Here is a 25,794-nt window from a genome sequence, read left to right on the forward strand (position 1 = left end):
TATATAGCGTGTACCTGTTTTTAATGTTTTATTGCTAACCTGAGCCCGGCTTTGGCCAGGGATTGAGGATGAATAAATAAATGTTTGCTTAATTAATAGAGAAAACTCCTTTTTCATTATAAATGTTCTTTGTGAATCTCTGCTTTTAAATGCATTCATTGTTATTTAGAATGTTCTGGAATAGAGGACATCTGTTGTGTACATATGCCATTTAACATCAAGGGCATCTTGATGGTTGACCCAAATCAGTTCAGTATGGGCCTTTTAAAAAATGACTGATATATTAGGGTTTACGTGCTTCATTTCAACAGCATAATGCAGTTTAGTTATGGTATCTAGCTTTAAGCATTTAAAACATACTATATAATTTTTTCAATTTATATGTCTCTCTCTTCAGTGGGCTTGTGTTTTTACATTCTGCCTATACTTTTGTGCACATCCTCAGTAATTATTTCCTTTGAGTTTCAGTTTGGGAAGAAAAATAGGATATACATTAAAAACCATTCGTTGTAGGTCTTGTGCTTTGGTATGTAGGTTATACTTGTTCCTGTAAACAATTTCAGCTACTGATTTTACTATATATAGCTTTATTAGTACCCCATCACTTTATCTTCTATGACCTACTCTGTTTTATGAATGATATTCACCCACTGCTTTTTATTATTCTAGGAAATGCATTCTTGATGGAAGTTAATGTTGGATACCTTGCTTTGTTATAAAGGATATGCTCATGTATTGCTAGTTTCTTCTGTTTCTTGGACCATTAACCTATTTGGGATGCTGCATTTGTTTCCAGTGTCTTTTGAACGCTAGTGTCATTGTATGTATCCTCTTATGGGTGAACATTCCAGATGGTCAGGATTACATATAGTCTTAAACGTTTAAGATAAATTTGAAACCTCATGTAATTATATATTTGAGATTTAATTTCTTCCCAATATTTCTATATGGATTGATATGACAATATAAAGTATTACATCTACTGCAGTTCCCCTATATACTCTCCCCCTCACTATTTTCTCTTTCTCTCCCCTTAGCAGCCCCCATATCCTCTCTTCTTTCCCTGCTCCAAGGATTATGCTAATTCTGACAGGAGATGAACCTATCTTTGTCAGTTAACTTGGAAAGCAGCTCGATTATCCTGTCTGATGGTTACATATTTTTTCAGGTGTTTCCTAATTGTGCAGGAATGTCTGGGGGGTTACTGCATTATGTATTCCCAGCGATGTATTAAGAGTTTGAAAATGTTATAAAAAATACTGTTCGCAATTTCTATGTATTTCCACTGATTAAGAGTTTGAAAAGGTTATAAAAAATACTGTTTGCACTTTGTTTGGCCCCTTTAGCTGTGAAGACGTCTTCCAACCATTTTTAGCCGTGGCATCCAAAAACCCTTTTAACGCGATGTTTTTTATAACATTTTCAAACTCTTAATACATCTCTGGGAATACATAATGCGGTAACCCCCAATGTCTCACAATCACCAGCCATCCTTTTAGTTTGACCTCATGGAGTCAGGAGACAAGTCTTTAGATAGAGAGGCTGCTCAGTTTCCTAGTTGCCTTATTGTGAGATTGCATGTTATTAGATTTTGTCCAAGGTTGATTAAAATTCCTTGCTCTGACTGGGATGAAAATCTTTTTGCTACACCTGTGTTTTCTCTCGACATAGAATTATAAGGTGCTGGCATAACAGATGGTCAGACACAAAAGTTGTGCACATTTTGGGAATCAATGCTGCAAGTTTGGCCTGAATTAATTGATAGCTATTTATTTATTTTCTTCATTTATACTCTGCCTTTCCCTGCAGTGAGGAACCAAAGGGACTTGCATTGTTCTTCTCTCCTCCATTTTATCCTCCCAACCCGGGAAGGTAGATTAGGTTTAAGATTGTGAGACTTGCCCAAGTTACTCAGCAAGCTTCCATGGCAGAGTGGGAATTCAAGCCTGGGTCTCACGGATCCTAGTTCCACACTTTAACTACTATACCACACCGGCTCTCAATTTGATTGGCTGAGGTATATATACTAAACTAAATCAATGCAAGGTGAATATGACAAGGTTTTAAATTCTTGTTTACAATTTTGGATACATCACTCAATTTTAAATACTGTTACTCACAAAAAAAAACTTGCAATTGCTTTTGTCATGCAGCTGAAAAGTTTAAATTTTTGAAGTTGGAGTATAAGTCCAGATGCTATCCAAGCTACACACTAGTCATTGTATGAAGCATTGGGGAAAGGAAGGGCAGGTTCAGTCATCTTCAGACATTGTACTTAGGTGACAACTGTGTTTTGAGTTACCAAAGAGCTCACTGCAGAAATTACTTTTTTGTCTTTTAATAAGATAAATACACCGTAGAAACAAACAAGTTTCTCTCTGATGTTTTGTAGCTAATACAGAAGAAGTTGTTGGGGCGTTCAGAGAAGCCTTTTGACTAGGGAAATAAAATATTGTCCCACTGGGGAAAAAATAGTTGAGTGTGCTGTGGATTGAACTTTGCAATTATTATATCATTCAAATTATAAACTGACAACAAGAAGTGAAAGGCAGGCTGTTTTTCAATGAGTAATTTTCTAAGCCTTGAAGCCTCTCGTCTTTTAGTGACTTTGTAAGTAAAGACAGAATATAATAGGTGACATCATATGCATGTTTAGCTGAGCCATAGAAGATCTTCCACAAGACTGAGTCAGTGTGAACAGCATTTCCACTGTGTGCATCATGCTGCTTCAGATAGTAATCTGAATGGAGAATCCTGTGAAAGCACAAGTTCCATGAGTGTGAAATGATAGTTGTTATGTGATGGGTTGGATGGAGACGCGAGTGATCAGAAATCTTGGAAGGCTGGGTAATTATTATTCCTCACTGTGTAAGTGGTAGAGGGCAGAGGAGCAGCTGCACAACTTCAGGGCTTCATCAGATGCATGACTGATGATTTACAATCTCAAAATTGTATCTTCCATGTATATGTTGCAGAACTGCAGACTTGGTTTGCTTTATTTGTTTTCTAATACACGCCCCATGATTCTCTGCCAACTAGTGTTATCCAAAGCATTGTAGAATCTAGAAAATGTGTAAATCAAAACTGAATATATGTGTGTGTGTGTGTATATATATATATATCACAAAGATGAGTATAACTGAATCACTTTCTTTGTATTCTAGAACTTTGCCAAGAACATTTTTGCAATTCTTCAATCAGTCAAAGCTAGAGAAGAAGGCCGTGCACCTGAACAAAGACCAGCACCAAATACTGCACCAGTGGTAAGGCGAACTCTGCACTTAAGGCTAAAACCATCTTGATTTTAAAAATGAAAAAAAAGCATGGTTGTTGGGTTTGGGGAGAGTTGCATTTTAAAATTTGGTTTATTTGAAAAGAAAGGTGCTTCTAGTGCCGAGTAGTGACGGACAGCCTCTAGTTCTGCCCTCTAGGAATCCTAGCATATCTCTGCCTTCAGGGGGAGTAGTCAGATATCAGGCAGCAACAGCCAGTGAGAGGCTGTGGAACCTTTGGAGAGTTGAGTGGAGGCAAAATCTGTTATCACCTCAGATGGGAATTGGAGAAGCAACAGAGAATCAGGAAAACTATCCGGAGATTAGTTAGGTAGTTAGGTTTCGCCCAGTAAAGAGAAGAACACATACATCATTGGGCTCTGGCCAACAACAAGGCAGGAATAAAGCAGGTTTCCTGTGTTACCTTAGGAAAATAGTAAGTTAGGGACTTGTGAGGGGATTGAAGAAAATATCCCAAGAGACAAGCTAACTCTTAGGCTCTATTCTTGGGTTTAAAGAGTTCCAAATGAAATCATTCTGTCCCTGACAGAAACACCCTGTCAGTTCAGTAAAGCAGTGTGTGTGTGAAATTGTGTTTTAAAGCAGAGTTCTGCTGTCCTTTTCTGTAAACAACCAATAACTTGTTATATTCCTTGTCTGATCCATAAAGCCACTAAGCATCGAGCCCATCTAAAGAAGAGTCAATAAACTTTTTTTTTAATGTGAAAGGAAGGGGTTGATGCAGATCACTGAAGGAAAAGGGGAGGCAAAAGTAGTAGAAATTACTTCAGATTCCTGTTCTACCTCCCCAGGCTTCCTCTATAATAGCTGCATGTAATCCAGCACAGTTATTTGTTAACAGTGCCTTATGGAGCTCTTGGATTACAAATGTTAAGGAAAGTACACAAGTGATCAAAATACTCAAATTCCAGAATAAACATAGAAAAGTTCAAACCAGTGGATTAGATACCAAGTTGAACAGCAGTTCTGCTGGTGGGATGACATTTCCTTAGTGCTGATGTCCGTTTAATCTTTTTTTTCCTGAGAACATAATTATTTCACTCTCTTCTGGAGCTGATGGCAGTTGATATTAGAAAAAGAGATAATGACTGGATGTTCACTTACCTCATGTTCATGTTTTCTGGACTTTTTTCTGCATTTTAACCATAGTCCTTATACTTGTATGTACGGTAATTGCAAGATGAAATTTCAATGCCTTAATGGAAGTTTTAATGTTGAAATGTATAAAGTATGCATGGGTGTTTTCAGAGATACTATCCTAAATTATTGCAACTGTGAATAAATTACCCATTCAAAAGATGGATAAAATGGAACACATTAGGCACTATTTTCAACTTTTTAAATTTTTTTACAATATGCTTCCCCCTCATATCCTCCCAAGAAAAATTATGTGTGGAATATATAGTTCCTTCCCATACCAGCATCACTCATCTGTAGTTAGAACAACACTGGTACACAGAGGAGCTGCATCATTTGTCCAACCCCCATGGTTCCTCGTCTCTCCCCCTTGCCCAGCTTCACATGGCAGAGGAATGGGCCACTGGAAATTGGCTTCTATACCAGTAACTCAGAATTAAGTACAATGTGGTATCTTATTAGGTGGTTACAATTTATATATTCAGAAGGTAGGAGTCATATAAATTTATATAGCAAATCAAGTTTAGAATAAGAACACAAGAACATAAGAAAAGCCATGCTGGATCAGACCAAGGCCCATCAAGTCCAGCAGTCTGTTCACATAGTGGCCAACCTGGTGCCTCTAGGAAGCCCACAAACAAGACAACTGCAGCAGCACCATCCTGCCTGTGTACCTCAGCACCTAATATATTCAGCATGCTCCTCTGCTCCTAGAGAGAATAGGTATGCATCATGACTAGTATTCATTTTAACTAGTAGCCATGAATACCCCTCTCCTCCATGAACATGTCCACTCCCCTCTTAAAGCCTTCCAAATTGGCAGCCATCACCACATCCTGGGGCAGGGAGTTCCACAATTTAACTATGCATTGTGTGACGAAATACTTCCTTTTATCTGTTTTGAATCTCTCACCCTCTAGCTTCAGCATTCTAGTATTATGAGAGAGGGAGGAGCTGTCTCCTCTCTCCAAACCATGCATAATTTTATAGACCTCTATCATGTTTCCCCTTAGCCACCTTCTTTCCAAGCTAAAAAGCCCTAAGCGTTTTAACCGCTCCTCATAGGGCAGTTGCTCTAGTCCCCTAATCATTTTGGTTGCTCTTTTCTGCACCTTCTCAAGCTCTGTAATATCCTTTTTAGGTGTGGTGACCAGAACTGTACACAGTATTCCAAGTGTGGTCTCACCATAGATTGGTACAAGGGCAGTATGATATCAGGAGTTTTATTCTCTATTCCTCGTCTAACTATGGCCAGCATGGAATTTGCCTTTTTCACAGCAGCCGCACACTGGGTTGACATCTTCATCAAGTGATCCACTACCACCCCAAGATCCCTTTCTTGGTCTGTCACTGCCAGCACAGATCCCATCAGTGTATATGTGAAGTTGGGATTTTTTGCCCCAGTATGCATCACTTTACACTTGCTCACATTAAATCTCATTTGCCATTTTAATGCCCATTCTTCCATTTTGTAGAGATCCTTTTGTAGAGATCCTAAATAATTTGGTGTTATCTGCAAACCTGGCTACTTTGCTGTTCAATCCCAACTCCAGGGGTTGAATGAAGTACAGTTTAAATTTATCTTCAGAAATGGTAAGCAATTTCTGTCATTTGTGTTAACTTTTGACAGATACTTCCCTCAGATGTCGAAGTGTAAATTTTTAACAAACATTCAGCAGAACTTTTTTCTTTTGTGTGTGTGTGTTTCAGGACCCCACTTTACGAAACAAGCAGCCTACACAAGCCGCCTACAACAGATATGATCAGGAAAGGTTTAAAGGAAAGGAGGGTAAGTTTTCCTGCATTGGTCTTGTCTTAACGTTAATAATCTTGGGTAGATAAAGTTTGGGCTGCACATAACCAAAGAAATTCACAAAAGGAAAACAAAAAACAGCCAATTATTTAACAAGTACATTATATCTTAAGTATTCGTCCTTCTATTAGTTTTGCTCAAGTTCAGTTTATCCTGTGGATAAGCTTCTTAAGAAATGTTTTTTGCAACAAGAACCAAACCGGTGGGGTGGGGGGCGTTTCATAGCAAACAAGTTGCAGTTCCTGATATGTTGTCATACCCTCTTTGTGCTTCCTCACTGCTAATAGTACAGAACAGCTAACTAACCAACTCTGGCTTCAATAGTGAACGATCAACTTGTCTTCAGGTCAACTGTGTAAAAAAGCTGTAATGATGCATCTCAGTCTGCTTTCCTTTTTTTTTTTCTGTCAACTAGAAGCTTGGTTTACTGATAAATTACATCCCTATAATGTCTTCATTAATTGTTGTTTGGAAGAATTTTTGCTTTTTCATGTTCTATCAAAAGTGTAACAGCTCAGACAAATCAGTGGTCTGTCTGCCTGTCCTTTTAAATTCATTTTTGTGTGGACTGTTATTTCATCTGGTAACTAGTAGCCAGCACTCTGAAAGTCTTCATCCTTGGCAAAAGGATGGAAAATGAAACAGTTCTAAAATAGTCTCCCTTGAAATCACAGAGAGGCCAGCTTTCAGAACTAAGCTGCAAATATTTATGAAAGAGAACTTCTAATTTTTAAAAAAGAGCAAGAGTCCAGTAGCACCTTAAAGACTAACAAAAATATTTTCTGGCAGGGTTTGAGCTTTCGTGAGCCACAGCTCACTTCTTCAGAGACAGCTAGAATGTATCTATGTATCTAGAATGACATTCTAGCTGTATCTGAAGTGAGCTGTGGCTCACGAAAGCTCAAACCCTGCCAGAAAATATTTTTGTTAGTCTTGAAGGTGCTACTGGACTCTTGCTCTTTTCTAGTACTGCAGACAGACTAACACGGCTACCCACTGTGAATTCTAATTTTTAAGTGCTTCTGCTATAGTCAAAGCACTTTCTCCTAACCTCTTGCAAAATGAGGTAAAGGAAAATGACAAGACCAGAGAAGCAATTTCAGTCACAATTATTCAAAGCCCTAGAAACTTTTCCAAAGGAATTTATTTATGCTGCAGTCAGATACCCTTTCTTCTTAGTCAAGTCTATCTAGAGCCTCCAGTCCTGTCTTTGCCTCACTAGTAATCCTCTGTAATTGGTTGAAACTTCTTTGCTCTGTAGGGTCTCTGAGGAGGCTGGGTACTGGTTGCATATGTGATCTGTAGGGTTGGCCCATGGGACCAACAAAGAAGACAGGGTCAGTTGAACGGTCAAGTAATTTTAAAACCTTAATTTTTTTTAGGTAACTGCTATTATAAAACCACAACATTTTACAATAATAAAATGCATAAAAGGTACTAGTTTAAAACTGCTGGTAGGAGAAGAGCTAATCAAATGCCATCATGAATAAAGCTGTTTTCAACTTCCTCCTAAAGATCCAAATTGAGGATGCCAGGCACATCTTGCTGGGGAGGTTGTTCCTTAACCCTGGGGCTGCAACTGAAAAGGCCCTCTGTTGTGTACCCACCAGATGAGCTAACTTGGTCAATGGGACAGTCAAGAGGGCCTCTCCCAGTGATCTTAGTTCCCAGGCAGGAACATATGAAAGAAGACAGTCCTTCACATAGCCCAGTCCCAAACCACGTAGGGCTTCAAAGGTCAAAACCAACATCTTGAATTGGGCTCGGGAGTAGATCGGGAGCCAGAGTAATCATTGTAATATTGGCATCACATGATCTCAGTAACTGGCGCCACCAGCAGTCAAGCTGCAACATTCTGCACTAGCTGCAGCCTCTGAGCACTCTTCAAGGATAGCCTCAGTGCTTTTCAATAGTCCAGTCTAGATGTTACTAGGGCGTAGATCACTGTGGCTAGATCAGACTGAACCAGGAATGGGCACAGCTGGCGCACCAGCTGAAACTGGGCGAAAGCACGCCAAAGTACAGCAGCCACCTGATTTTCTAAAGTGGCTGCTGAGTCAAGCAGCACTCCCAAGCTGCAAACCTGGCTTTTCAAGGAGAGTGTAACTCCAAACAAGACGGGAGATCTCAAGTCCGTGGTGTGCCTTTCTACTAACCCAGAACACCTCTGTCTTGTCAGAATTAAGTTTAAGTTTGTTCACCCTTCTCCAGCCCATTACTGAATCCAAACACTGGTTTGGAACATCAGCAGCTTCCACAGAATTAGGTGCAAATGAAAAGTAGAGCTGGATATCGTCCGCATATTGGTGACACTGTAACCCAGACTTCCTGATGATCTCTCCCAGTAGCTTCACGTAGATATTAACATGAGGAATAAAATCAAACCCTGTGGAACTCCACAGGCCAATGGCCATGGGGTAGGGCAAGAATCCCCCAGCGCCACTTTCTAGGACTGGCCTCCCAGATTGGACTCTGACCAAGGTAACACAGTACCCTTTAGTTCCAGCACCAAGAGGTTTGCTCAGTTAGGATACTGTGCTCAATGGTATCAAAGGCAGCTGAGAACTAGCAGGGTCACTTTCCCCCGTCTAGATCTCGGTAGAGGTCATCAACCAAGGCAACCAAAGCAGTCTCTGTTCCAAATCCTTGCCTAAAGCCAGCTTGAAATGGGCCCAGAAAATTAGTGTCTTCCAAGAACCTCTGGAACAGAGAGGCAACCATCTGCTCCAGCATTTTGCCCAAGAATGGAAGATTGGAGACTGGCTTGAAGCTTTTACATGGAAGGGCTCAGGGAAGGTTTTTTCAGAAAATGCAGTTTTTAAGTTTCAACAGCATTGAGGACAGTGTCTGTAAATATGAAGGATTCACTGAACATTTCTTTAACTTTTTTTTATCCTGGAACTCTGGTGCCAACCTATTACATTTAAAAAATGAAATTAAAAGAGAGCAAAGTAACAGCAACTAATATAAAATAAAATCTATTTTAAAGGCAGTTATATTATATAGGCAGCACATCATCTTTTCCTGTTTTGAGGGGCTTGCGATAGGCCTCTAGGATGAGCTTTTCCATGCTGCTAGGTTTACTCGTGATTGCAGCAGAGCTACAAAGAAGCAAACCTCATTCCTTCCCTCGCTAACAAAGGATCCCCGTAAAGAATAGAAAAGTTATGTTTGCACCTCCACATTGGCATTCTTGGCCTCATGGAATACTTGAACATGGGCAAATAATAGGTGATCAGCTAGCAGTGTTGGATTGTCCATTGCTTAGTGTGCGAGTCTAGCGGTTTGTCCCTGGATAAAGAATTGGGAGAATTGCAGTAGTGTTTATAGGAATGTGAGCTCTAGTCTTAATTTTGAATCCCCCTTCCCTTAATAGATATGTCTTCACCAGCATTGTTAACCAGGAGTTACTCATTCAGGATTTTAAATCCTGGTTTTTCTGTTTGTGGTCAAGAGTAGAGTAATTATATCCTGAAACTGCGGTTAGACGAGGAAAGGAAATTAAAACTTGGAAGGGAAGGGGCTGGGGATAAGGGAATATATGATCTTGTAAGCAGTTCTAGGTCCTTTGTCTTTGGTAGAGGAATGAGCTGTGTTATATCTGCACCAACCTAAGTGGCTGTGTATTTTCTGTCGCTTTTTCCAGTTTCACTTCTGAATTTTACGATATCTACAGCTAATATTTTATAGCGTGATTATGTCTTCTGACATTTTAAATTGCTTTACAGTTTTAACGTGAACTGCCTTGATCAGTGGAAAGACAGCATATAAATTTAATAAACACATGGGCTGAAAGGAACTGCCAGTCTAGCTGAGCTACTGTAAACATGGAATTATACTCTTCAACAGCATTCCTTTCTAAATCTTTGGCATTGTAACCAGTGGCTTGGTTCTTGCTAATGGTCAGACTCCTACTATACCACAGTTAGTTTAAATTGTTATCTTCAGTCTATTATAAATGAGTAAAGTAGGAGCCCTGTGGCGCAGAGTGGTAAGCTGCAGTACTGCAGTCCAAGCTCTGCTCACGACTTGAGTTCGATCCCAACGGAAGTTGGATTCAGGTAGCCGGCTCAAGGTTGACTCAGCATTCCACCCTTCCGAGGTCGGTAAACTGAGGACCCAGCTTGCTGGGGGTAAAGGAGAGATGACTGGGGAAGGCACTGGCAAACCACCCCCGTAAACAAAGTCTGCCTAGTAAATGTCGGGATGCGACGTCACCCCATGGGTCAGGAATGACCCGGTGCTTGCACAGGGGACTACCTTTATCTTTTTAAAGCACTGCATTGTTTAGATCAGGGGTGTCAAAGATGCTGCCCGTGGACCACATGTGGCCTTCTGAGGGCTTTTCTCTGGCCCGCAGAGCTGAGGCAGCCAGCCTCCGCTCCCCCCCTCCCCCAGCCAGCTACCCTCCACCATCCCTTTCAGGGCTTCCTGGGGCCACAGCGGCCCCTCAAGCCCAGCCAGCTACCTCCCGATCCCTCTTCCTCCCTCTCTTTCTCTCGCTTTTTCTTTCTCTCCTTCTCTCTCCTCTCCTTCCCTCTCCTGCCTTTCACCCCCTTTCTCTCTCTCCCTGTCTTTCTGGACCAGGGGAGAGGGCTGCGGGTTCACCAGCCAAGGCAGCCACCCCCACCTCAGATTAAAATTTTAAAAAATAATAATGCCAGGGACCAGAGATATAAACTTTATAGAAGGCACAGGCAAAGCCAATATTATTTTTTTACTTAAAATACAAACATGCTTAAAACAATAATACTCTTATAGTATTTTCTTTAACAGTGTTATTGTTTTAAGCATGTTTGCATTTTAAGTAAAAAATAATATAATAGCTGTGCCTGTGTCTTCTATAAAGTTTCTGTCTCTGGTACCTGACATTAAATTTATGGTACAAATGGCCCGTCCTGACCAAGTGACATTTATGTCATATCCAGCCTTCTTAACAAATGTAACTTTTTGTTTTTGTTTTTCCTGGGTTATTCATGTGTGTGTGTGAGGTTAGATTTTTCTACATTTCATTTTTTAGAAAGTGATATATCCTGATGACATCTGAATATTGTATCCCTTTCCCAGTGGAGCTTTTATTTACTACTTGAATCAGGAGTTCTAGGAGAAATCCATATCAGGTATTCACTTGTTTTAGGAGTCTGGTGCTTGTAACTGCAATTCAGGAGGATTTCATATATGTTAAAAGCCTATGGGGACAGTTCCCTGATGTATTACTTTTCATAATCTATACTTGGGATGTTTCTAAAACCTGTCATTGGTCTTTTTTCTCATGAGATTTATGTCTGCCTGGGGAGACATTACACTTGTCATACTTTCTAAAACTGTGCTAAGGTGTTTGGGATGATTTTAAGTATGAAGATACATATCTCTGATTGCTTAACCTACTAGTGGCTCTGATTTTGGGTTATGCTGCAGAAATGGAAAATGTAATATTTTTAAGTGAACAGTGAATTTGTATGATGTTCCAGCATCATGGCTGTGCCCACTTAAACTTTGATTAGGGATGTTGCCTGTTCAGGGCTTACTGAGGAAACTGTTCAGTCAGGACCTCTGGGACTTGATTGAGGCATCTCAGCAGTTGAACTTACCCTGCTGAACTACTATGGAGTGTGAGTGCTCAGGCCTCAGAGCTCTCTTCAGGCATAGGAAGAAGATGTACAGCATTAGCTCTTGTGATTGGCCAGTACTATGAAACCTCTGGATTGTTCAAGCCTGGCATAAATATTAGGAGCATGTCTGATTTCCTTCTGTCAACATCTCAAATTTTCCCAGAAAATTTTCTGATGCCCTATGTAGAGTGTGATTTGATTTAGCATGTTTGTTTTTTACTTGGGTTTAGTAAACTAAAATTTAGACGTACCCAGTAGATGTCCCAGTAGAAACAAATACTTGAGGTGAAATATTTGATTAGGAGACACAAATAAATCAAGTGTTATTTAAATGTCCTATTAAAACAAAAATCAAAGCTTTAAAGGGAAGTTACCTTTATTGAACTAATGTTGTAAATCTTTTAAGATAATCTAGCATGTGTTTCCCTTATATGGTTTAACTGTAAGTGGAACTCTTCCACGGAGGTCATTGGAGCACCTCTGTCACTCTGTAGCATCACTTGTATTACTTGTTGAAAGAACAGAAGTGTTCGGTCTGTTGATTACATGTAAACTGATTTTGTCCTTTTGGAATAAGAGGTGAGATTTCTAGTTCTTGTTGCTGCATCTTCAACTGCGCACAGCTATGAGCCCTAATTACTCATCACCCCAGGATGCTGGTCATAGACTGGTGTGGACCATGAGAGTGGACTGCCCATAATACATGGGCAGCAATTGTTCAGAAAGCCACATATTGCCGTCCTCTGCTGTACATTGTATCTGGTGTCCCAACACCCTCTTTATTAATGGCTAGCTATTATAGTGAATACTATTCCTTTATACTACTCCATCCTTTTCATGCTAAAAAATATATGCTTTCTACGGGGGTGGCTCTGTTAGGTTTCTCTCTGTAGTAAGAAAAAGACAATGGAAGGTTGGTAGCAGCAGAGTGTGTTTCCCCCACAGCTGGTAATAGCTTTGTTAAAAGGAAATATTCACATCCTTTCTAAAGCGATTTTGTGTCCTCAAAGATTATGAGAACAGAGTTGCGGCTTCATATCTTGTGAATAAAAAGCCCTGCGGGATTAACAGAGCATGGTAATAAACACTGGCAAACCTTTAAGCAGAATATATCAGCCTTTGACAAAGTGCAAGCAATTTTTTTGGAAATGGTTACTGTCTGATAAAAATAACTCTCACTCACTGACACACCAAACATTTAAGTGGAAAATGGGATTAAGCTGCAAAAACAGTAAAGACCTATAACTATCATCCCTAGATATCTGTTGCCCTCAGCCCTTTCTTTGCACTTCAGAATCTTAATATTCTCCAAGTCTTGAAGCATTTGCTGCAGTCTTAAATTTTTGCAGTGATTCTTTCACACTTCAGATAGATTTATTCAGACCGTTTGTCTTTTTTTAAAAAGAGACTTTAAAATTCGAGCTGATTTGAATATTCATCTATATTTTATTGAATTATTCATTTTATGGCTTAAGTCATGTGGTGAAGCTCAAATATGAGATGTTTTAATGAATACTAAAAACAACAAACAAACAAAGAAGCAGGTCCCTGACAGGTTGTAGATCTAGCAGTTGAATACCCCATGAAAGTAACTGAGTATAAGTTTGCATGTGGTAACGGGATTAGCACAATATATTGGAAAATCCACAGTACACAAATAGAAACAATTTGTAAAATGTAATAATTTTATACAACAGATTAACATTTCTGCAAGTGGAGGGGGGATTTTAACCGGTTCCCCCACAAACACACTGCAGGCTCCACTGTCATGCTGATCCTAATGGTCCCCCGGTCTCCCAGGAGCAGAATGAGGGCAATTTTGGGCTATAGCAGGAGGAGGGGAGGCGAGAAAGTTGCACTCTGCCAATGCAAATCTTCCCTTTAGTGATAAGTTTCACCAAGCCATTGCCTCATGACCATAATGTTTAAGGCAGTGTATAAGAATAAAAACAATGGGTTGGATCTGGACTGAATTTTCTAATGTCAGAATGGAACTTTCCTGCTTCCCCCTTCTACTGCAGACCATTAATACCAGTGCAGTGTTTCTCCTAGGGAATAGGGAACCCTAAGGATTAATATGGAGGGAGGATCTGCTATGGAAATTACAGATTTGGTCAGGATCTGACCCAGTGAACACATCACAACCACTATGTGTGTAGGTAGGGGAGAGGGCTAGGATATTGAAAAGACCCTCGTTAGTGCATTACCTGCCATATCTTGTAAGCAGCACTAGGTGGAAGCTGTATGTTGCTATCACTGCAACTGTGTTCTTTAAAGGCATGAAAGGCAACTATTCAGTTACACTGAAGAAAGTAAACAAGTACAGGCAGATAGGGAAGATTTGATTTAAATCGCTAGTCAGTAAGACTAGATTTAAATATAATGAGATACCTTGGGGATGGGACCCAACTTCATTTATGTTCTAGATACACTTTATACACATAGCCTGAATATAATTTTAAACAATATTATTAGTAATTTTGTGTACACTGAACTATCAGAAAGCATCAGACTGCTTGTCTCTCTCTCCTTACACTTAGCTCCTTGTGCAGATCTATTCCACTCCAAAGAATCTTCTGTTCATTGAACTTCTTGAAATTTAGCACTTAAGGGATATGGGGTTGATTTTGTGTGCATGGATTTTCAAAGGAACAATGGGATTCAGGTCTTTTTGTCAACTCTCTATGTTTATTTTGTAATATTTTTGCTGTGAAGAAGAGGCATGTTATCTCTGCAGACACAAATGCAGTTTTGAAAACTGCAAAACCAAGCATCTGTGATAATACCTTCTAGATGGAAAAATCCCCCAAAATAATCTTACAGAAACCTCTGAACGAGCATGATATTGTGAATGGATTAATGGAATTCATTTACCAAAAAATTTAAGCATTGCATGAATATGAAGCCTCATACTTCATAATTAAAAACTAATCCTTATTTCATTATGAATAACCTTTGGACTATAATGTATCTTAAACAGAAAACTATTTGAACTATATTTAGATTTTTCCTCATAAACATTTTATTTTTAAAAAATCAATGTAAATAAAAATGTTTTTTTTAAAAAAATCATTGATTTTTATCTACCTTTCTGGCAGGAAATAACATTGGTGTGTGTGTGTGGGGGGCCTAAACCTCCTCCCACGTTGACCTCCGTTATTAAGCATACCTCTGGCTGCTATCTTGATGGCTTCGTTTTGTACTGTCTTGGTTCTTCTAGAATCTAGAGTCTGAAATATTGGCAACTAGTTTGGGTGCATATAGACCACTTATATAACATTTTCAATGTGAAAGGTGTCTATTTTCCACATTCTTCCCTCCAAGTACTTAGGCACAGGATTGCTATTTTTGTGGCACAGAATGAATTTGACAGAATTCTTGCTTAAAGGCATCTTCCACTATTATTTTAAGAACATGTTTTTCTGTTATAAAAGGTAGACAATATGTATGTTAAGTAATTGGCTACTTTGTTGCTGTTAGCATATTAACATTTATATAACACTTTACGTCACTTACTATGTATTAACTCTGGTTATTGGAACAAAATGGTGGCTTGCCAAACACTTCCTAATGAGTGGCTGCAGTGAAATGTGAACTGGGAACTTTTACTCTTGGGTACCATGCTATAACGTTCTGTTATTGCCCCAACCCAGTGAAACTGTTATCAGGCCTTTGCCTTTTAGCTGGAGTAAAGGCTCTTGACATGAGTTAGGCCAGGTTCTGGCTACACGTCAAGTCCTTGGTTCTCATGCCTGTGAATGTCTGTGTACAGTTTCGCTCATCCTGTTTTCTGCAGCTGCGGTAATGTTTAGTCTGTCTTCCTGGGAACCGCTTATCTCGGGGTTGCCTAGCAATGTTTACCTTTTCAGTCCATAGTGTCTTAAGCATGTAACTTGCCTGTGTTCAGACATTACCAGCCTTACCTACCTGAGGGTAGTCAGTTTTTTAATCTGTCTTTTGCTCCTAATAAAGTCTTACTGCTTCAGATCTGGATGAGTCTGGATGAGTTTGCTTATGGGATGCTAAGGACAGACGCCTGATCCTGACAACTGTCTGCCTAAAGCAAGTCTTTGGGGTTAAACCATCCCTAAACAGTTGACATTAAGAGACTGAACACTGCCTCCCTAGTAGATCTTAAACAACAGTGAAAGCTCAGATGATTGTAAAAGCGTGTCCAGCATAAATGTGTCCCAGAGTTGGGAAGAGACACTGAGTAACAAGATACAAATTAGATTTAAAATATTTGCTTGTGATAAGACGATAGATACTGTGGGGTCAGATGCCCTGGGTGACTGAGAACTTCACATGAGATTTGTCCTATTGTTGTACTTGCTGATGAAGTTGTGCAAAAAATAATAATGGATGGTTATTCTAAAATAAGCCACTCTTTACAATCAATCAATCAAGTTTTATTTCGATACAATATCAGCTCTGATAAAAATCAAAGTTAGGTTAAAATAATAAAATAAAATAACAAAAGTTGATGATTCTGGAAAGGATGATTTGAAGAAGAGGAGGAAAGATCTTCTGTGGGGAAAAGTTTTCAATTAGCCGTTTATGAATCCCATTAGACCAGATGCAAAAATTGGTTACTTGAGTGGTAATCTCCCGAGAGGAGTCTTCTAAGAGAAGGGAATACTTACCTGGTGGGAGACACCATGATCACTCTTTACAATTAATGTAAGATATTTTATTATTAACTAAGAGATTTTATTATGGTCAGTGAAACTTCTGGCAGCAATTAGTAAGTTCTCGTGGTGTCATGAAGATACTGATTAAAATTCAAGTGCTGATGGAATGAAATTAGGGTTGCCAGCTTCCAGGTAGTACCTGGAGATCTCCTGCTATTACAGTTGATCTCCAGCCGAAAGAGATCACCTGGAGAAAATGGCTGCTTCGGCAATTGGGCTCTATGGCATTGAATTCCCTCCCCTCTCCAAACCATACCTTCCTCAGGTTCTGCCCCAAAAACCTCCCGGCAGTAGCAAAGAGGGATCTGGCAACCCTGAATGAAATCCTCAATATTAGAATATTTGCGAGCATTCCAGCTTCTTAGGGGAAGTGAAGGATTAGATTGGCTGGAAAAATCCCACGAACTAGATCTAGAGACTGGCATGCTAGTATGAATAATTAGGAAGAAGGCTCATAAATAAGGGCATGGAGTGAGGCCAAGTTGGCAGCTTCCCAGTTTCTAGGCACTTCTTATAAAGAGTATGGCTCTGTAAATTTTGACCAACTATCATTTCAGTATAAAACCTGAGAGGAGAAATAATGAGAAACTGATTTGGTATGGGAGAATAGTGTAGCTCTGATCCTTGTTTATCTGTATGACTCAAAACCAGCCTGCCTCATTGCTTAATTTGTATTCATAGAGGCACCCTGGAAGTACGGCTAAATGAAAAAGCAAATTGCAGATATATGCAACACATTGATTATATATGCACACAGTAATCTCATTACTGTAAAAACAAATAGACTGAGCTCTAATGAAATTGATAAGAGCTCTTTTTAAATATAGTACAATATGCAGCTCTTGAATCATGTTTAAAACACATACTTCCTTCTCTTTGCCTCATTTCTAGGCAAAGAGAATGCCTTGTGCTGAGAGGGCAGGGTCCACTGGGACCTTCTCCAATAAACATGTTGCTCTTGTGCAACTCTCATGCGCATGGAAAAGGTTTTGTGTCCAAATTCTTCAAATTGGTTGGGTGTCTAAGCTCAACCACGTTACCAGTAGAACATCAGGTACTTGTAGATGGTAAGTAATGTGACCACGGCAGGGGGAGTGGGGAGAAGAAGTTTGAAAATGGCATCGGTCCCACTGTTCTTCAACACACAAAAGGCTGGAAGTATGAATGTTGGTTGACGGGGGTTTCTTTTCCATTCCATGGCAACAGTTTCCAATGTGCAAAGCAGTTTTATTTGCTGTTTCTGTTAGTACATCTTGGCTTCAGTTCTTTGTTTTTTAAAGGGCAACTAAGAGACAGTGGCTTAGAACCACTGCTGTGTGAACAGAGTGATTTGGAACCTTCACTGCCTTACCTTTCCCACTGCAATCCCCTGTGCTCTCAAAGCCATTCCTGAGGCCTGGGAAATCCTTGAGTACCTTGGTGTGCAGTGCCAGGGACAGCAGCAAGGAGTCAGAATTGCTGCCAATTCTTTTGTTTTTCTGCAGATCCTCTTGCTGCATCCTACATTATTCCTCAGTGCTCCTTGGCCCCTGGAAGTGGCAAGATCCTTTCTGCATAAGCCATTCTCTTCTTTTTTTAATTTTAACTATTAAAAACAAATACAATACAAGAGTCTAGAACAGAAATTACTAAATACATCAACAACAGAATATACAAGCACAAACTAACTGTACATTCTAGATAAAAAACGTTCCATTTTACAAACTCTTCAGACTTTTGGCTGTGTAAAAGACAGGTTAGTTTACTCAGATGAAAACATTCTGACAGCTTCTCTAGCCACTTATCCTTCTTTGGGATTATATTTTTCTTTCAGTTTTGGGCAACATATGCATTCTCTTTGCTGGAGGCTAATATTTGTGAATGGAGTGAATTGGGACTTTGGTGGTCAAGGCTGAGCTGAGAGTTGCATCTAGGTCTTAATGGTTTTTTTACCCCACACTGTCAGAAGATCATATTGGTTCAGACCATGATTTTGAAATTTTTTGACTGTTCTTCATCCATGAGAACTGTTGTAGTGGCTTTAAGTTTCTTGGTTATCTTTGCCAGGTTGTTTACTACAAGGGCTTTAACACGAGTCTGTATTTTGATACCTGGAAATAAAGCCATAGGGCCAGAATTGTTCATGTAGCCTTGGTCCATCAGCAATGTAACCCACTTGGTCAAGCCAAAAGAGCTTGGCTGGAATTATCAAGCATTTGTTCCATTTTAAATCATCAACAAAATAACCCACTCATATCAACATGTGGCGTTTTATTAGGGTTGGTGAAATAAGTAGTGCTATCCAATAGTTTGAACTTCTGCCTTTTAAATTGATTTCAAGATTTAAGTTTCCCTAAATATCTGCATTAGTATGAATAGGCAGTGTTGCTGACAGGTTTTGTTTTCAATGTGTGTTTCTAGTTTACTCCATTGTTACCTTTGGTCTCCTTTTTATGGCCTTCTGAAAGAAATGCATTGTTTAACAAGGGCTATTATTCCTTTCATTCATTGCTTTCAGCCTGTTGCCAAGTATGTAGCTGTAAATAACTCCTCTTACAGTATGAAAGACTTAAGTGTTGGATTTGAGAAAAATTCTATAGAAGTCTTAGATTGTGAATGACTAGAACATGTTCATCACTTCAGAAAATGTGCCTTTGTTCGTTCATAAATGGCGACTAGGCCAGCAAACCATGGGTACTTTCAGAATGCTGGAATCATTCAGCAGCATTGCAGACTTGCTTTAGCCTTTTTGGCAGAAGCAGCAATGACAACATTAGGGGAACTGACTGAGGTGTACCTTGGCATTGCCCTTTTGATAGCAGGATAGGGGACCAGAGAGGAAGGTATGAACTACTGCCAGTGGGGTTGGAAGGAACAGGCAAAAAGGGTGGGTAGTCCACTTGAGAGCCAGCGTGGTGTAGTGGTTAGGAGTGGTAGACTTCAATCTGGAGAACTGGGTTTGATTCCCCATTCCTCCACATGAGCGGCAGACTCTAATCTGGTGAACAGGGTTGGTTTCCCCATGAGGCCAGCTGGTGACCTTGGGCTAGTCACAGCTCTCTTAGAGCTCTCTCATCCCCACCTACCTCCCATGGTGTCTGTGAGGAGGGGAAGGGAAAGTGATTGTTAGCCAGTTTGATTCTTCCTTAAGTGGTGGAGAAAGTCAGCATATAAAAACTAACTTGTCTTCTTCTTGTCAGCTCCTTGGCAACTTGTTACATACTCTAGTAAATTATCCAAATCACTAACAGTAGCCACAAATTAATTAGTGGTAGAAGAAATGTAATTTACTGGGTCTTGTTTTATTTTCACAAGGATAATTTGGGGATATACGAGGCAGTGCATACCTCTTTTCTTCAACTCCTCTTTAAAATTCACATCATCACCTCCCATCTGTGAATATTGATGAATAATGGCTTCAGGAGCAGAGGCAGGCAATATGGCTAACTAACTTTTCCTCTGCAAGCAGCATCCTTCTTCTGCAAGGCTTTAATCTTTATGGATCACACAGTACTTAAGACAGTGTCTTCTTGCTGCACCACTGAGCTAATATGTGTTGAGATGGTTTTTGCAGGTTCTTGAATATTAAATGACATTCAAGAATTCTAAATAGTCCTTTACTGACCTTGAGTTTTGCCTTCTAAGTACAACTTCTTTATACTTACTGCATTTCTGTATGAATATTTCAGTGTCAGGTCAGAGGCCCAGGACAGGTAATGCTGAAGTTCATGAGTGTTCACAAAACAAGTTTAACAGCTGCAGTGGAACATATGCTATAGTCTTCGAGAGGAGTATTTTTATAGCAGGGAGAGCGCTGCAAGCCAGAAGTATTTTTGACTACTTTGTAGAACTCTTAATAAAATGTCTTATTTTAAGTCATGGAATAGAGTCGGAAGGGCCTCAGGAATCAAGGCCAAATCCCTGCCAGAAACAAGAATCCTATCTAAAGCTACTTTGGTCAGAACTATGCACCCCAGTGATATCTGTCCATGGACATAAAGCTGAAAGTGAATTTAAAGAGGTCATAAAGCCAATCCTTTTGTTGCTATGGTGGTTGAGTCCACTTCATTTTGTTGTATAACCTGTTCTTAGAGGCCTCCTGCAGAGACTATTCTTCCTGTCCTTGACCCTTATTTTAGTTAATACCATGCAACTTAGGCAGGTTTTGAGTTGTCAGAATTGCTTGGAAATCACAATTATGTTGGTTTTGGAGATTATTGGGCAATATTGGTAGCAATTGACCACAAGAGAGAGTTCTTCTACCCATCTACTCATATAATTAAGGTTATCACAGGTAAACATTCCTCTCATTTACAGGAACTATTTGCATGCTTTGAAGATGCTTTAGTTCCAAATACTCTTCATTTGAAACTGCTAGTGTATGGTACCAGATTGTAATAACATGTAGATAATGATTATAGCCTTTAGAAACACTTCTTATACTGTTGGCTGTTAACAGCATACGTAGAAAGTAAAGTACATAGCATTGCATAGTCTATTTCCTGTACTCTCTGAATGAGCCTAGTGTGTGTCTGAAAGGAAAAGCTAGTCACTTGTGCCATAGCAGTTCACCAAGTTAGTGCCACAACATTGCATGGCTTCAGTTGAGCAGGGATAGACTTTTAAACAGAGCAGAGCTTCCTTGTCTTCCGAGGAGTATACCTTTCTAGTTCTTTACCTGTTTAGAGGTTGTCTAGAGTGTACAACTGTCTTTTGCTGTCTTGAATTCAGCCATGGTTCAGTTTCACAAGGGAAAATAAAATCAAATCTAAACAATGAAGTATACAGAATGTTCCCTCCAGTTATGGTTTTCAGTCAGTTGCCAGAGGCTTCATGGATAACTGGTAAAAGAGCACCCATTTTAGATTCTCTGAAATTCAGGGTCTGTGTCTTTCACTACTGCAATAGCTACTGTAGTAGCCTACCTGTACAAATGTCTGCATCTGTATTGTGGGGATAGTGGGAGAAATTTGTAACTCCAGACAACAGTAAGTCTGAGTCTTAAGGGGACCTGTGCCCAGTCACCTTTCTCACAGTTGGTTTTCTTGAGGCCTTTGGTAGATTCTCTGCTTGTTTCTGTTGAAACAACAAAGGTGCTTATGAGAACCAGTTCAGTTTTTTTTTCCTGTGCCTCTCCTGGTCCCTAAAGTAAGCTGTCCCATGGTTGCTGATGTTAACCATGCTCGATGTGAACTAGGTTCCATGTTATCCAAATGTTCCTAGTTAGCTTCAAACCCTGCTAAAGAGGATCTTCTGGCTGGCCTTAATTGTGATTAATGTTGCTGGTGATGACAGTCTCTACCTATAGTGAGACAGGTGGAGAAAACTTTGAGGAGGAAAGAAGCCGCAGTGAAGGATCATGCAATCCCACAGTTAAGAGAGGACCTCTGTGCTTACAAGCATCATAGATTTGCAAGCAGGTCCTTCTCAGTAAGTATGTATTAAAGCGCTCAAGTTTCCACTGCACTTGAAATTAGTTTTCATTTCTTTAATATAGACCTGCCCTGACCTGGATGGCCCAGGCTAGACTGATCTCGTCAGATCTCAGAAGCTAAGCAGGGTCAGCCCTGGTTAGTATTTGGATGGGAGACCACCAAGGAAGTCCAGGGTTGCTGTGCAGAGGAAGGCACTGGCAAACCACCTCTGTTAGTCTCTTGCCATGAAAACCCCAAAATGGGTCGCCATAAGTCGGCTGCGACTTGAAGGCACTTTACACACACACAATATAGACCTAATCCTTTTAAAGGCAACTGTGCACTAACACTGCTTCAGGGTAAAGTTGGGAAGGAGTAGTAGTAGTCTGCATTACAAAACCTTCCAGACACAATTGGTAGATTATCTCAAATAGCTTCTAGACAGCAATTATTGGGGGTGCCTGTTCCTGTATCAAAGCAAACTGTATTCTGGCTATTGAGGTTAATTGTAAGAATAATACCAGAGAATCGGTTTTAACCTTTCTCCTGATAGGTGCCTGTAAGAGCAGATCCGTTCCTGATTTGAATTGATGATGAGTTCCTGCCCTTATGCATTCAGGATTGATTTTCCATTTACATTTTAATACTCACTAATGTGACTGCAGTTACAGTTGTATTCATGATAACATCTAATCTTTATTTTAAGACATGCCTGGGTTTTAATCGTGGCATTTTTGTTTATATAGTTGACTGTTCTTGTCTCTCTGAAAGTGTACTTTAGCAGCACTATTTAGTGTGCGTAATTTTTTAAAGAAGCCATTAGTCAAAGAATAGGTAAGTGTATGAAGCCATTGGTTCTCGTAGGTTATCCGGGCTGTGTAACCTGTGTAATGCCGGCCACAGCTGCTGGCGAAACATCAGGAAAGAAAATACCAAGACCACGGTTACACAGCCCGGATAACCTACGAGAACCAATGAACTCTGACCGTTAAAGCCTTTGACAATAGTATGAAGCCATCTTTGTCCAGAACTAGACCAATGGTTCATCTAGCTCAGTTACATGCATTTTTATTGTGGTTTGTAATCTCTCTTCAGTTCTTAGGGGGAGATTTCCCCCTGCCCAAGCACATTAGGTTCCTAAACTAGATATACTGCTGTCTGAAGGCCCCACTGTCCGAGTTCTGTATCTGATTGTAACTGAGGTGCCATGTCACATTGGACTTTATCCAGTCTGTCATGGGAAGGGTTGGTGGGAGTGACTGAGCAGTGCTGCTTTTGCAGGCTGCCTTCTGTCGTGAAATGAGAGGTTGCCTAGAGGCCTCTGCATCTCCTGGGTATTCGATAAGCTGGAAGCTGCTCACAGGCAGACAGCAGAAACTCCTGGGCTGGAGAGAAACACTTCTGCTGCCTTCAGCCTACAAGTGTCCTTCTCTTGGGATATGAGAGGTTACCCTAGAGGTGCAGAGACTGAGGTAAACTTTCATTTCCAGTGGAAGGTGTACCTGCAGGCAAAGCAATGTGACTTCCCTTGGACTGTATTTCACCATTCAGAAACAGGAGGGAGGGGTCATAAAATTTGGACTGTACCTCAAGCTGAGAACATGGTCCCTGAGCAGCTTGGCCAGGCCAAGCCTGCCTGCCTAGCTCAAGAAATAGAACATGTCTCAGCTATGTCCATGCACTTTGTTCAAAGGTACGTGCTCTTCTGTCACTGAAACCAGGACAAGGCCAAGTGTGTCCAGTACCTGAGTGGAGGGTAGAATAGGGTATTCTGGGTGTACATTGCTCTTAGTTCACATTTAAATATTCCTCTTCTCCCAATGAACAGATAAATAGTACTTCCTAATCTTTATGGAAGATTCGCACACCCTGTCCAGTTACAATCTGTATATAATATTGGCAAGTCAGTTGTATTGCTTCAGTTCTTGGGGTTTTTTCCATATCCTCCTATGTGCTGATGAAGATGCCTGATGTAGTCAGTTTTCATAACCTATCAGTTACAATTCCAAGTAGTTTCAGGCTAGTGTGTGTAGTAAAACCTGAGATGCTGTGCCATTTGGGAGATAATTCATTAATACTGGAAACATCATTGTCACCTGAATCAGCTTTCTTTATGTTAAATAATTAGGTTTCTTGCTTGTATCTGATGAAGGGAGCTTTGACTATTGAAAGCTTATACCTTGGAACACCTTTTTGGTCTTTAAGGTGCTATTGAACTCAGATCTTGTTCTCCTTGTGTTGAGAGTGGCTCACATTGATGCAGTTTTGTTTAATGTGTCTTGAGTGTGACTGTGGCAAAGTTTTGCATTAAAAAATGGCTTACTTTTTTTCACTCCACAGAGACGGAAGGTTTCAAGATTGACACCATGGGAACTTACCATGGAATGACTCTGAAGTCTGTAACGGTAAGTGGGAAAAATATTTGCTGGAACACTGTTGGGAAGTCTTGGGAGTTTTTTTCTTTCAAATTTTCTTTATCTTGTCTAGCCTGAGAGGAATCTGTTGTGTATTATGATAGTGAGAAATCATTGCCACCTGGGGAATGAAGCAAAGGTGGTTTATAGGCAGTGTGTTGGTATCTCTAGTTCTTTTAATGTAGAATTGATACCAGGTTGATTTTGCTTTATGCCCTGTCTACTTGCAAGGCTTAAAGCTGAGTAATGAAGTTCTTTATTTAAAAAGGAGGAGGGGCATCCCGTGGAATTGGCATGATTGTTTCATTTTAATGCATAGAGCTACTCACACAACTGAAGGAGGGGAGGCTCTGAACTAGGTTTTCGTCCTGTGCTTGTCTTAAATTGTCGGCTTTTATGGAAGTGGGTTGTGTGTTCTCAAACAAATGCTGTTTTGATCTGCCTGCAAGTAGGACAGATGCTACAGAACTAGTGTAGAAGCCTCATTAAAGACTTTTGCCATCTGTATGCCTATATAAATGTGATGAATAGACGGTACTAAACAGTCTCCAAAATCTGTGCACCTACTTCTAGTTTGCTCTCCTAATTTGAACATAAAATAATGCCTGGAATGTAAATGTCTCAAAACCAATTAGAGCTAACTTGTTTAAACTTTCCCTCATCTAATAAAATTGTTCCTTAAGTTTTCCCCATCACCTTTCAGTCTTTAAATGTTGGCCTCTAATTCTGTTTTAATCACGTAATCTGAGGATTAATCCTTTACAGTGAAGAATACCAAAGCAAAAGACATGACATCTTTTATTTCTGATGATGTTCTTAGTTGGCAAAGGGCCAAGCAGTTGCTTTAATAGCAGCATTTGGGCGAGGGGAGTAAAAAATAAGATTGAGATGGTCATTTTGTCAAGTGGTGCTTGCTTGTAATGTAACCTGAATGCAAGAGAGAATGCTTTGTTTAAAAGGTATGACTATGCCAACTGCTGTATCTAGAAATAAGTGAATCAAGCTTCTTCTGGATAAGTTTCTAACCCACCTTCCAAATAAGTTTCTGAAAACTGCTGGTTCACAACCATTTTTATCAGTCTACCTGCTCATGTATTAGTCAGTTAGGTTGTGTGTGTGTGTAAAGTGCCGTCAGCCGACTTATGGCGAGCCCTTTTTGGGAGGTTTTCATGGCAAGAGACTAACAGAGGTGGTTTGCCAGTGCCTTCCTCTGCACAGCAACCCTGGTATTCCTTGGTGGTCTCCCATCCAAATACTAACCAGGGCTGACCTGGCTTAGCTTCTGAGATCTGACGAGATCAGGCTAGCCTGGGCCATCCAGGTCAGGGCTAACTGGGACATCCAGTTAGGTTAGTCAATTACAATCTTATGCAGTGGATTTCACCTTGCCATGATCAGGGACCTACCTTGAACCTGCCACCCATTTTTGTGCTTTTACCCC

At 40.1% G+C, this 25,794-nt stretch overlaps 1 protein-coding gene across 1 annotated transcript in view; it reads left to right on the top strand.

The window, feature by feature from the left end:
* CDC73 (cell division cycle 73) overlaps nucleotides 1-25,794 on the top strand; it is a 130,252-nt gene that overhangs the window by 34,010 nt on the left and 70,448 nt on the right. The window contains exons 8-10 of the mRNA XM_056867500.1: nucleotides 3,165-3,263; nucleotides 6,141-6,219; nucleotides 24,280-24,344. Of these exons, the coding sequence (XP_056723478.1) occupies nucleotides 3,165-3,263; nucleotides 6,141-6,219; nucleotides 24,280-24,344 (243 nt within the window). The remainder of the gene's footprint in view (nucleotides 1-3,164; nucleotides 3,264-6,140; nucleotides 6,220-24,279; nucleotides 24,345-25,794) is intronic.

The sequence above is a fragment of the Euleptes europaea genome, chromosome 2, assembly GCF_029931775.1.
Source record: "Euleptes europaea isolate rEulEur1 chromosome 2, rEulEur1.hap1, whole genome shotgun sequence".
Classification (NCBI taxonomy): domain Eukaryota; kingdom Metazoa; phylum Chordata; class Lepidosauria; order Squamata; family Sphaerodactylidae; genus Euleptes; species Euleptes europaea.